Raw genomic sequence first — 13,422 nt, 5'->3', positions numbered from 1 at the left:
GGGTGAAAGGCAAGGACCAGGAAACTATGTTTGCTCTGCCCATGAGATGGGGCAAGATCAGGAGGTGCTGGAAACAGAGATCTGGTCAAGTGCTCTAATCACTATGGTAGGGTAAGCTGCATCTTCCTTAAACATCTGAGTGATTAAGATGGGCAATCAAAAGCAAAGCTTCTTGAAGAATTGAGAAGTTTAGGGAGAGAATTCCACAAAATGGGTCAAGACAGCTGAAGACTCGGCTGCCAATGGCAGAGAAATGAAGAATAAATATGGAGCTACCAACTGGTTAAAGATCTCAAAAGGCCTGCTGGGCTGCAGAGAGTAATTTAGAGAAATGGAAAACAATGCTTTTACTGCTGCATGGCAAAATACTGCAGACTCTGAAGTGAAAAACAGAAAATTCTGAAAATACTGAGCGAATCAGCCAGTGCTTTCTTTTCCTCTCCACAGAACCTGCCTACTTGCACCATTTTCTTCTTACATGTCCAAACACCTGCATATGGTCTGAGGAGCTCTCGACTCTTCAAATCACAATAATCCGAGCCCATTTCAAACTTGTTCATTGAATTAATTATCTGATAAGCATTAGTTTGGATTTTAAACAAAGATCTTTCTTACCATGGGTGTTAAATTGTGAAACATGTTTTCTTTCTAACAAGATAACTACACAAACCCAGTTAGAAGTTGCAGGTAACGCTTCAATTCAGCCCTGTGTTGTTTGAGGTTTCAGGGAGACAATTTGGATTTGGATCACTCTAATCCAAGGGATTATCTGAAAACAGGGATATCCTCCAACTTGATTTAAAAGGTTCACAACCTTACAGTTAAATTTTCAAATGAATAGATAAATTTCATGAGAGAAAAGGACTGCAGATGCTGGAATATAAATGGAAAAAAAACCCAAGATGCTGGAGGAACTTAGCAGGCCAACAGCATCTGTGGAGAAAAGCAGGTAGTCAACCTTTCGGTCAGGACCCTTCTTCAGGACTGAAGATAGGAAAAGAGAAAGTCCAATATAGAGGGAAAAGCAGAGCAGTGATAGGTGGACAAAAGAGGGGAGGCGGGGTGTGCACAAGGTGGCGATAGATAAATGCAGGTGAGATAGTGATAGGCAGATGCAGGGGACGAGGAGAGAGCAGATCCACCAGGGGATGGGTCAAAGGTATGAAGGCAGCCACTCCATGATGCCCGCCTCTATACCTTTGGGAGGGGAGACAAAAATAAAATAGGCAAGGAGAAAAACAACAGACTAGGAAAGGGAAGAAAAGAAGAATTCGATGTTCATTCCGTTAGGCTGTAGGGTCCCAAGATGGAAAATAAGGTGCTGTTCCTCCAGTTTATGTTTGGACTTCTCCTGGCAGTGGAGGAGTCAAAGGACTGACATCTTGAAGTGACTAGCAACGGGGAGATACAGGTCGCGGTTGTGGACAGAGTGCAGGTGTTCTGCGAAACAGTCACCTATAGGAGGCCACACTTGGAACAATGAATGCAGTAGATGATTAGGGGAGGTGCAGGTAAAATCTCTGCCTCACCTGAAAGGACTGTTTGGGTCCCTGGATGGAGGTGGTGTAGGGGCAGGTATTTCACCTATGGCGGGTGCAGTGGTAAGTCCTTAGGACAAGAGCAGATGGGTGGGGAGGGAGAACTAGGGAGTTGTGGAAGGAGCGGTCCCTGTGAAAGGCAGAAAGGGGTGGGGAGGGGAAGATATGCTTGGTGGTGGGATCCCATTGGAGATGGCGGAAGTGGCAGAGAATGATGCGTTGGATACATAGGCTGGTGGGATGAAATGAGAGGACAAGGGGGACCCTGTCCCTGTTGGGTCTGAGGGGTGGGGGTGAGAGCAGAGGTGCAGGAAATGGCAAAGATGTGGGTGCAAGCTCTCTTGACCACAGTGGGGGGGGGGGGGGGGGGGGGGTGGGAAAGAAGAGAGCCATTGTTAGTAAAGAAGTTGGACATCTCAGATATCCTGGAGTGGAAAGCCTCGTCATAGGAGCAGATATGGCAGAGAAATTGAGAGAAAGAGATAAGAGTCCTTGCAAGAGATGGGGCGAGAGGAGCTGTAATCAAGGTAGAGGTGGGCATCAGTGGGTTTGTAGAAGATGTCAGTGGATAAAGAATCTCCTGAGATAGAGAGCAAGAGTGTCAATTGAATTGGAGAGCTGGGTGAAAATTTGTGGTGAAATTTATGAAACTGTCAAGTTCTGCACGGGTGCAAGAGATGGCACCAATGCAGTCATCGATATAGTGGAGAAAGAATTGCAGAATGAGGCCGGAGTAGGCTTGGAACAGAAGCTGTTCAACATAGCCAACGAAAAGGTCTTCAGAAATAGCTGGGCTACACCCCTTGTTTGTAGAAAGTGAGAGGGATCAAAAGAGAAGTTGTCTTTAGTGAGGCCAAGTTCAGCCAGGTGGAGGAGAGTATTAGAGGAAGGGGACTGGTTCTGTCTCTGTTTGAGAAAGAAGTGGAGGGCAGTGAGGCTGTCATGATGGGGAATGAAGGTATATAGGGACTGGATGTCCATGGTGAAGATGAGGTTGTGTGCCAGAGAACTTAAGTTATGGAAAAGTTAGAGAGCATGTGAGGTGTCAGATGTAGGTGGGGATGGACCCCTAATGATAATAACATCAGAGGCCATCACTATATCATGCATCTCTTAAACTCCACTAGTTGAAATAAAATTAAAGATCAAGCACTGAAATAAACTATTAAAAAAAAAATCAATCAGCTATTGATTCAAACAATATTAAGTTCACATGCTCTGGGGTGGCCCAGCTCTGTACGGCCTTGGGTGATTGTTATCAACTGGCAGAATCTGATTTGAGAATTAATCAATCTCTGCAGAGTTGAATGTAAGTTAGCTGCTATCTCTTGGATCCTTTGAAAACAACAGCAAGAAAACCTCCCCCAACACACACACCCCCTTCATTAATTCCAGCAACAAGGACGTGGGTTTGAACAGGAAAATACTTCCTGACACACCACCACTATAACACTTTGGATAACTTATCCATTAAGCAACACAATATAATGCTAGTCAGCACCTCCCAGAGAATTCCAGATATCCTTTGATATGTGCAACAGATCCCAAGACATTAGTCAGAGAGAAAGCATTACAGTTTTGTTGTTGGGTTTCTGTGATGTAATCCAAACTCAATTTCTAACTCAGTGAACATCCTTGTAACAACTAGATTTAGTCAACCTTGACCCACAAGGCACAGACTCTCACAAGCTTGCATATTAAAATATCTTACAATGGACAAGGCAGCCAGTCAAAGGAATCTGGCTCCAACCCTTTGGAGGCATTGCAGACATAGTCTCTCTGCCTTGCTTTTCCCCACTCCATTCCTCTCCTCTTTTTCCCACCCCCTCCCTCCTCCCCAGAGGCTTGCTGTTCAGCCAAACAGATTGGTAGGCCTCAACTCGAAATCTCTTCCCCTCCTCCTTCTCCTCCTCCTCCTCTTCTCGGTTGCTGCCGTAGTGGTCACAAGGAAGCAAACGTGGAAGTGATTGCTATTACATGCAATCTCTAGATATCAGCATAGTAGCTATTACGCCTACATTTCTGTGCCTCATCATCCACAAGGTACCAAGACGATAGTGGGGAGAAGAGGGGCAGACTTGCAGTACACAATGGTTTGGTTGCAATCCATAATTTGGGAACCTCCACTCTAGGAATTAGATTTCTTTTCTGAAGAAAACTTAAGGTATATGAGTTTGTCTAAAAGAATTTATCCAATTGTTCAAATGAAGAATGAATATGCACTGTTAATTGCAAGTGGAAAGAGAAGAGCTCTACTGATACTAAAGCCACACTTGATATTTTGAACTCATCCTTCACCTTCAGATGCACCAAGGTAATATTGTTTTGTGTGCGCACTTGTGTGCATGTGATGAATAATAGGTGCTCCATTAGCAGTTTCTTCAGTGCACTTTAGGGTTTCAGCATCAGTAGGAACAACACTTGTAGGGAGCATGGAGAAGGGGAAGATGATCTGCAGAAAATATTAAAATTTAAGCTACCTTAGTCTTTTTGAAATTGCATTTTTAAGTAAAGGCTTCTATTTCCTGGCTTAAAATAAATGCACTTTTCTTCTTCCAGATGCTAGAGGAATTTATAGACTGCACTTTCATTTCCTAGGGCTTTTTGCCTTTTTTTTTAAAAAAAAGCACATTTCTGAATCACATTTTAGGAAGTAGCAGCAGGAATTGGAAGTATTAATTTACATCTCCAGAAGCACATTAATATTGACACCATGTCCTGATGAAATTTTGTATATTCGAAGCCACCAGTTAACAATCCTGGTACTCAGGAAGAAATAGTTTTGGCCAATACTAAGTTGAAGTTCTACATCACAAACTTTCAACAGCTTGTTCAATTACTGGGAATCTTTAGTACAATAGAAGATAATTTTGGGCTTGCAAATGAAGAGTTTCAGCTAGTTAACAAATACCAAGATTAGATGCAAAGGGAGGGAAATCCCAAACATACAACTAACTTGTTTCACAATTTTAGTTCCAATCATAATCACAAAAAAGTTCTATACAAAAGAAAACCAAACAATTCTTTGTCGACAGAAGTGTTTCACATCAAAATAATTTGGCAGATTTATCTTTCTAAAAAATCTTTCTTCAGGGAATGTTGGTGTTGCTGCCCAGGCTGACATTAATTGTCCATTCCTCTGCCTTTGAGCTGAACCAACTTACTAGACCATTTCAGAAGCCAGTCAAGAGTCAGCCACATGGCTGTGACACTGGAGATGCACATAAAGCAGACTGAAGAGTACTTTTCCCTTCTCAAAACACACCAGTGAACCAGTTGAATTTTTGAAGAGCATCAACTAGTTTTGTGGCCACCACTACAGACACGATTTTTAACTCTATATTTAACCACTCAAATTTAAACTATTGTACTTGGATTAAACTACATTGATAAAATTTCCAAAATGATCCAATGTTTTATGGGGAAGATTGTGGATAATTTTTTAAAAAATTGGTGTACATTTACTGCAGATGACCGTAAGATTGTAATCCAGCCCACTGCTACCACTTGCAGCTTTATGTTGCCTCTGGGCGAAGTTTGGTTGTTTAAAATAATTTACTTTATTAGAGGAACTCCTGTGAGTGCATGTAAGTATTCAGGCAGGAGGACAAGTAAACAATACTGTGATTCATTGAATGAAATCAACATATTACACAGATCCTTTTTTTGAAAAGCTACTTATATTTTATCTTTAAGGACAGGTTATCTTTTATCTGATCATAAGTGATATTTTCTCCTATGTGGTGATTCTGAACAATCAGAATATATTTCCTACTGATGAACATGTATACCTTTTTCTTAAAAAGTACTTAAAAAGGTACTTTTGGGTAACTCTTCATAGCATGCATTTGTCACACCGATAACCATTTTCAAAAAAAAAGTCACAATAAGTGAATTAGTACAATAGAGCAGCAGAGTAGGTTTTCCTTAAAAACCCCTTTATCACCATCTTCACTTTAATTGTGTGCAGTGAATTTGGTGCAGTCACTATTTTGCTTTGCAGACAGTAGCCTGTTTGGGAGTTCAATCCTGATGATGAGGATTAAGCCATGATTGAAATCTTTGCATTTTTGATTGTTCTCTGCTTACTGTATTTTAAGGAAAAATATTTCTAAATCACACTGGACATGCATTTCAGCTGATTTTCCCTCTAAAGTAATCAGTGACCAAACTTGCTGTACTGATAAGAAATGGTTGAATTTGGAAAAATGCATCATCTGGTATTGAATCACAGGGCATGATATCTGTTCAGCTTTAAAAGTATGCTTCCCTCGTGCAGGCCTCTACACAAATGGGTACAAGTGATAGCAAGAGTCCACACAATTCAGCCCCTAATGAAGATCTATAATGACAGTAAGTGGCCAGATAGGGATTTGGCAATGCCAAACTGAGCTGTAATTAATATTCCCCTTCTGTTTCATTTTGGAAATGGAGCAGCATTTGCAATAATTTACAACTTCAATTTGCTTGATTTAGGAAAAGGTTCAAAGATAACTTACAAATTGTAACAGATATGCCAAATATTCTGATACATTGTGTGTGAATGGATCAAAAGGTGAATTCCAGTGCAAGATATGCAAACTGAACCTACTCATACTGGATGCTGGTACCTTTTTCTTGCTGGTTATTTATGCTGCTGTAGAGATAGCTCATTGCAAAATCAAGAGAGTGCACCATTCTTTAATATATAAACACCCGCTCTTAAGTAAAAGCCCTGCAACACCAATTGACCAGGTTTCCAAGTTAATTTTTTTAAAAAAATTATTCCTTCATGTGATGTGGCAAGGGTGGCATTTACTGTTTTTGAACCAAATACCCCCACTGAACCAAATGTTTTTTTTTAATGACAATCTGATAGTTCCACAGTCGCTGATACCAACTTCTGTTGCAGGTTTATTTATTTGCTTGAATTTAATACATTTCCCAGCTGCCATGTTGCAATCTGAATTTATGTCACTTGTTTAATGGTCAAAGCCCTGTATGCTAGCCCAAAAAGCAAACATTTTATGACTGTACCTCATTACAATTTCATTTTCCATTTGCAAAGTTCCCTTTAATTACATTGAAGTAAAACTTTTACTATGTATAGATTTCCCAGAGTGTTGTTATTCAATATCATTATAAATTGTTGGTAAACTTTACATTTCTGCAAGTAGTCTCTACTCAAGTGCAGTTCAGTTATAGCCAACTGGCAGTTGAGACAAAATTAGTAGTCGAGGGATGGAAGGGGAGGAACAGGGAATTTAGGAGTGAATAATTTAATGAGAGCAGTAGTGTTAACTGTGCAGTCTTCACATTTGTACACCAGCTTGTGGTCCTGGCTTTCCATTCCTGTTGTTCTTGCATTTTGCTTGATTTTCAAAATGAATTATTGCAGGTAATAATTTTAAAAATGTACTTAAAAGGTGAAAATATTGCCCCATTTCACTCTCTTCTATCAATGCCAGCTTTTAATTTGTATCTGACAATGTCTACAGTTTCCACTTGCCCTAGAAATCAGCATTTAACTCCTGCCACATTGTTTTCAAATGGAGGACCACCCTGAGTGTTCCTTGAGCATTGACAGTGGTTTAACATGCATACAGGATTCAGATCTTAAAAAAAAATTGCCTTATCAAGTGCAAGATGACTTATTTCAAACTTCCCCTCCTATTCCAATGTTTCTAACTTTCATATTACTGCTGAAGGTAGTGGCATATTTGGGGTGCTATATAGCTCGTTCTTGGAGATCACCTACTAAGCACTTTCTATGTAGGTTGTCTCAAGACAGTAACTGCACACTATTTAAACATTGGTTCATTTTTGTCAACACAAATCATGTCCATACAAGCCTTTTACAGTGGGAATTGCTGAATAACTACTTGGAGCAGAACTAGAGTTAAAGAGCTTTTTTTTATCCACCTCTTGACCTTGTTCTAAAATTTCCAGGGGTACAGAGACCAGTTATAACTTAGATTTAAAGTTGACACCTCTGGTTTGAGTGTTTCGGTCAATAAACCATGCACTTTCCAATTTTGAGACTTTTTATTTTCATACCCCTGGTGACTTCTGCCCATCAAATTATCTGCTGTAGGTGCTTTGATCATATAAACACTAAGTTTGGCCAACTGTTTGAGACTGCCTTCTTACAACTTGGCCTGCAAGTTGCTTGTTTACTGCATAGTCATAGAGTACAGATAGGGAATGCAGTGTTATCATATTAAAGCACACTGTGGGCATGACACTGTGCTGTAAACATATTAAAAGGTTCTTTTGTAACTTGCCAAATGAAGATAAAACTTTTGCCTGATCCTAACCTAGAATTCTCTCTCAATGAATACCCAGTTGACAATTCCTCCTTCAGTGGAACTGCAGAGCATGCATTTTAATAACTTCTGGAGTCCTGTGACTGCAATAGTATTAGTGTCATTTCACCTTTTCGTGCTATCCGGTACTATGTTAAACTATCAGTGTCCCTTACTGCTGGCCTTTTTTTGGTATGATGCACACACTTTTGTAAACTGAAGGAACACTGATTTTGTTCATTCCTGTCTATCACTCCTTAGTTTAGCCACTTTTAACCTTGGTTCTTGGCATGCAACCTATTGCTAAAATAGGCTTTCAAAACCCACAGTCCCTGTGGGTTGCCCCCAAAATCCAGTCTCCTATTCAACTTCTGTCATCCTGCTTACACACCTAACTCGTCTACTTTAGATCCATTGGGACTGTCTTTATGCTGTTTGAAAAAGAGCAGTACCTTTTATGGCCTCGTCACCCTAAAACACCATCAGAACAATTAATTATTTTACCGGTTACCATGTAGGAAAAGCATGGCAAGTAACTTCCACATAACAGGACCCCACAAACTGCAGTGAAATAAGTGATAACTCAAACAGTTCAGTTTGAAGGATGGATGTCGGCCCTAGGGAGGACTCCTATTCTCGTGAGTGGACCCATTATTCAACTCAAGAGGGCCGATAGGAACTGTGTCACGCGGACAGTAGCGATCTGCATGCGTCAACAACCCCAAAGTGACTGAGGAGCAGACAGAATAGTATTAGAGATTTAATACCACAAGGAGATCCAGTTATTGTCTTTTCAGTAGCGTTTCCCTATTTTGTTTTTAACCACACTTTGGATTATTCCTGGACATGACTAGCATTTTTGTGCCTCAGGATCTGGAATGCACTGCCCTAGAGAGTGGTGGAAGCAAAGTCACCGACAACATTTAGGAAGTGTCTAGAAGAGTACTTAAATCACCTAGATATAGAAGACAACAGGCCAAATACCGGAAAATGGAATACATAATGATGGATGCTCACTGGTCAGCATGGATCTAGTGGGAAAAGTGGTTTATTTCCATGCTATTCATCTCTATGATATGTGCTTCAAGGGGAAAAATCTCTAACCCCTAATACCTTGCTGTTACCAAGGAGTATGCTGCTTAGAGACGATGGCTTCAAAAGCACCACAGAAAGGAACCCTTCTTTCATCCCAGGTTCTGAAAAGTTATGAACTGTGACAATCAGGGTCAAAATCCACAGGCAGCAGTTATCAACTTCACCCTACCCTTGCAACAGTTTCACCATCTGACATTACAGAGCCACGGGTAACCGACCCCATGAATAGCTACTGAACAAAGAAAGTTAAACTATGCTGTGAAACCCTAGAAAATCTCTTGAGAGCTCTCTTGCAATTTCAATCGTTATTCCAGTAGAGCTGAAGGACAGCTCTTTGTTCTACTTTGTACCTGATTACTTTGCACCCATCATACATTATTCCCCTAACCATGCCCTCCATGTAAATGCCAAGTTCTAATTCCACAAAAATATTTCCAACAATCTATTTCATAATTGATTACATGTCATAAAATGGAAGACTTGCATTTACAAAGCATCTTGTATGACTCTTTCAGGGCATCCGACAATGCTTTACAAGAAATGCAGTACCTAAAGTGAAGCCACTGCTGTATCACTGTGCAATTTGAACCAAATCATGGCTCATACTAATTAAAAAAAATTCCTGCCTCTTGTTGCCTGCAATTATCCACCCTCATTCACTCAGATAAACTAAGAATCTGTTGCATGCCCTCAATTTAAGTTTACACTACACTGGCAACTCAGATGCATGCCTGAATGATGACTGATGAAAGAGGCATCCACTATCAACAGCCAGTGTGCTTCTTCTGATAAGCACCACAGACTAGGGAGTCCCAAGCTATTAAGTATCTGCTCATTTTAGGCCAGATTTTCCACAGCAATTGATCCACAAATGGGTCTTGAAACTAGAACTGATCAATCAACAGCTTCCTAAATATTTGCAAATGAGTTCTAAAAGTAACAATTGACTATATAAAAAAAAGGGAAAAAAGGGAGAGAACAGGCATACAATTCCATCGTGAAAGTGATGAAAGATCTTGCAAATCAAGCCATGACTTCAGATCAACTCAAGTCAAAGCATCCTCTGTATCAGGCCAAGTTATTGTGTATTGAATAGATTAAATGTTACGCAAGTTCCAAGGGAAACAGTTCAATGGATGTCAAATAAATGATTTCCAAATGAAACACAAATTACACAATTTTTGGATAGGCAAACGAGGACAACTTTGCTCAGGTTTTTAAAAAATACACTTATTAAAAATATTTGGACTGATTATTTGAAAGTTCCTCCTTCAAAGATCTGCAGAGTACTCAAATGAATGGGATGGGAAAGGTTCAGGTTTTATCAACAGGATGTTGCTTCTCATTGAGCATCCGAGTTAAGTGTCTGAACTTGTGGAATTGCGGACTGCAGCATCTCAACCACTGGTGGTCACTATCACACGATAAGCTGATACTTATCATTCACCATTTACACCAAGGTGAGAAAATTTACACAAAACAAATGCAAAAGGACCCGTATCAATGCTCTTTTTTTAGCCTACTTTTAGCCCTAGTTCCCATGGACAGTAATTCATTCATGTCTCTTGCTCCACAATCAATTTTTCCTACTCCAAGCTCATCTAAAGTAAGCCCAGTAATATTAGATGGCTTTCCAAATACATTCTACCATAGATACATCAATAACACAGCAGGATTCACATTGCAAAAGATCTACCAGCATCCTGAAATGAAGTAGCAACAATGTCCCAAAGAAATTGTTGTTTGCCCCACAGCTACTGTTTACCAAATACGAAGTGCTGAAACAGCCACAGACTGACAAGGGCACTTACTTGTTAATAAAAGGTTCAACCAGTTTAGATTTTGCAGGAACAAAAACTTTAGGAGGGCTGAGAAACGAACCTACAAAAAGGGAATAAAAATGTCTTTAAAAAAAGTACAACCATTGAATTGTGCCACCACACTGATCCATTTTAAACATATTAAATGTACAAGTTAACAGAACTAAAACTGCCAATGTAAATAAATGGATTACTGAGTCTGAGTCAGTTTCATGACTAATAAACATTCATTTCCTCTGTAGTGGCTGCTGCAATGAAACCATTTAAAATAAAATTGAAAAATTCACAATGACAAATCTGGTAATGGGTGGATTCTTGTAATATGGTAACACTTCTTTCCAAAATGCACTTCCTTTTTAAGTTTGGTGAAGCTGCAGAGATTGGGAGTTGCAGGAAATTAACTCAACTAATAAATTCAACTGTTTAGGGTTCTAATACTCCCAGAAATATTTGCATTTACATTCTAAGCTATGAATTACATCAGAATCCAATGCTTAAATGTACATTCTCTCCACACTCTTGTTTTTTTTGTTATTATTTACAACTTAATTTACTTTCTATGGTTTTGTCATTTTCGAACAGAGCATAACAAGGATTAAAGAACGTTATTTTATAACAAAAATGCTTATCGGATGAAGAATTTAAATATATTAATCACAATTAGTCAAGGAGATTAATTGCTCAACAACGTTCACGTAAAATGAATGTTTAAATTGGCAAATTAACCACAGATATCCAAAACATGAACACTCAGAACAATAGGATTCAACTGCATGATTTGTGATGGAGGGGTCGTGCACATCTGGCTACCATGTTGCCTTAATTAAGTAACTTAATCTAAAGGCAATCTTTTGGACTGGGGTTTCAAGGAAGACACAAAAGAGACTTCATGCAGACTTAGACAAGGAAATATACAGCGGGCAAAGAAATGATGGGCCAAAGGGCCTGTTCCTCTACTGTACTCTTCTACAACATGGATAAAAGTGAAATCATTCACTTTGAAGGATTGGGAAATGTTGACATATAAGAAGGGACCATGGTTTTATTCTATACCAGTCACTCAGCAAATTTACAGGTGCAGCAAGAGTTAAATGGCCTTCATTGCGAGAGGCTTTGAGCACAGGAGCAAGGATGCCCAACTAGAATTACATAGGGCCTCGGTGAGACAAAAGGGTAGACTTGCCATAGAGGGAATACAGCAAAAGATCCACAAGACTGATTCCTGGGATGGTAGGAGGAGGGATTGGGTTGACCATGCCTATATTTCCCCACAATATTTGGAGTTCTGACAGTGCCAGACAGAGTTGATGAGGGGAGTATCTTTCCTCTGGAAAGGGGTGGAGAGATCACAGTCAAGGCATTTCTCCTAAACTTAATTCCCAAGTATCTTCACTCAGAAGGTGTGGAACCTGCAACATTTTCTACCATAGAAATCAGAGCATACAACCCTTTAATCCACCAAGTCTAGAGAATCCATTAAACGTAGAATAAATCCCATTCTATTCTCACTCTTCCATCAATTCCCCCAGATTTTAACACTCACCCACATCACTAGTGGGAAACTTATAGTGGCCAATTAATCTACCAACCACCAGGTCTTTGGGGATGAGGAAAGAAACTATAGCACCTGGAGAAAACAGTGACAAGGAGAGCGTGCAAACTCTTTGCAGACAGCACTGTAGATCAGGATTGAACCCAGGTCACTGGATCTACGAGGCTATGCCACTTGCGCTGTACTATGAAATCCAAGAATAGTTGATTTTTGGAACCACTTTCACTTAATGAACCAAAAACTTGTACAAAGAAAAAATAATCAGCGGGAAAAGCCCAAGAACCTTCATTTCTGGAACTGAAATTTTCAATAATCTTATGTTGAACAATTAGTCTAAGTTTATCCACAATGTAATCTCTTTAAAAAAGATAAAACATCCATACCCAAATGATTGGCCATGGAGATGAAGCATAAGCCAGTTATATATGCATCATAACCTGCTTCATGCAGTTGTTCTGAGGCAGTGTTATAGCTTGGAAATCCCTCCACACTTTCTGCAAAGAGAAGCAAAACTTGGATCTCATGGTCAATATGATCTGCAAAACAGTTTCTGAAAATAATGCTTCCCACATGAAATGTTAATTTATCTTGTCCTGCATAGATTTATTTTAAATTATAAACTTTTAATCTATGTTGTCTGTGCAGACTGAACCAACCTTCACTTTCTGAATGATTTTTTTATTCATTCACAGAATGTGGGCATCACTGGTTGGGCCAGTATTTACTGCTCATCCTTAATTTCTCCAGAACAGAGTGACTTGCCACTTCAGGAGACAAATTTAGAGTTAGATTATTGTAGTCAGGAACTGAATAAAGTCAAAATGGGCAAGGATGGCACATTTCCATTGCCGAAGGGCATAAGTCAAGCTTTGTTTTTTTTTTTAACAGCAGTGTCACGATTGCACTGTCACCTTTACTGGTGCTAGCTTTTCAATTCATCAAATTTAATTTCCTCACCTGCCATGGTAGGACTTGAACTAATGATCTACTAATTAGGTCCAGGTTTCTGGATTATTAGTCCAGTAAAATGGGTCAGATTAAGTCAGCCTGCTTTTTGACAAATAAATACTCAGAATTTACTGAAGACGCATGTCAGCAGGGGCCCTGCCATCCCAAATCAAGTGGGCATGCAT

At 39.7% G+C, this 13,422-nt stretch overlaps 1 protein-coding gene across 2 annotated transcripts in view; it reads right to left on the bottom strand.

Moving 5' to 3' along the window:
* parn (poly(A)-specific ribonuclease (deadenylation nuclease)) overlaps positions 1-13,422 on the bottom strand; it is a 117,733-nt gene that overhangs the window by 61,318 nt on the left and 42,993 nt on the right. For both annotated transcript variants that reach the window (XM_052022417.1, XM_052022418.1), the window contains exons 17-18: positions 12,673-12,783; positions 10,729-10,798 (exon numbers count right to left, since the gene is read on the bottom strand). In XM_052022417.1, the coding sequence (XP_051878377.1) occupies positions 10,729-10,798; positions 12,673-12,783 (181 nt within the window). The remainder of the gene's footprint in view (positions 1-10,728; positions 10,799-12,672; positions 12,784-13,422) is intronic.

Source organism: Pristis pectinata, chromosome 8 (genome assembly GCF_009764475.1).
Source record: "Pristis pectinata isolate sPriPec2 chromosome 8, sPriPec2.1.pri, whole genome shotgun sequence".
Taxonomy (NCBI): domain Eukaryota; kingdom Metazoa; phylum Chordata; class Chondrichthyes; order Rhinopristiformes; family Pristidae; genus Pristis; species Pristis pectinata.
Note: the sequence above shows the minus strand (reverse complement) of the source record. Positions and strands in the feature narration are given on the sequence as shown.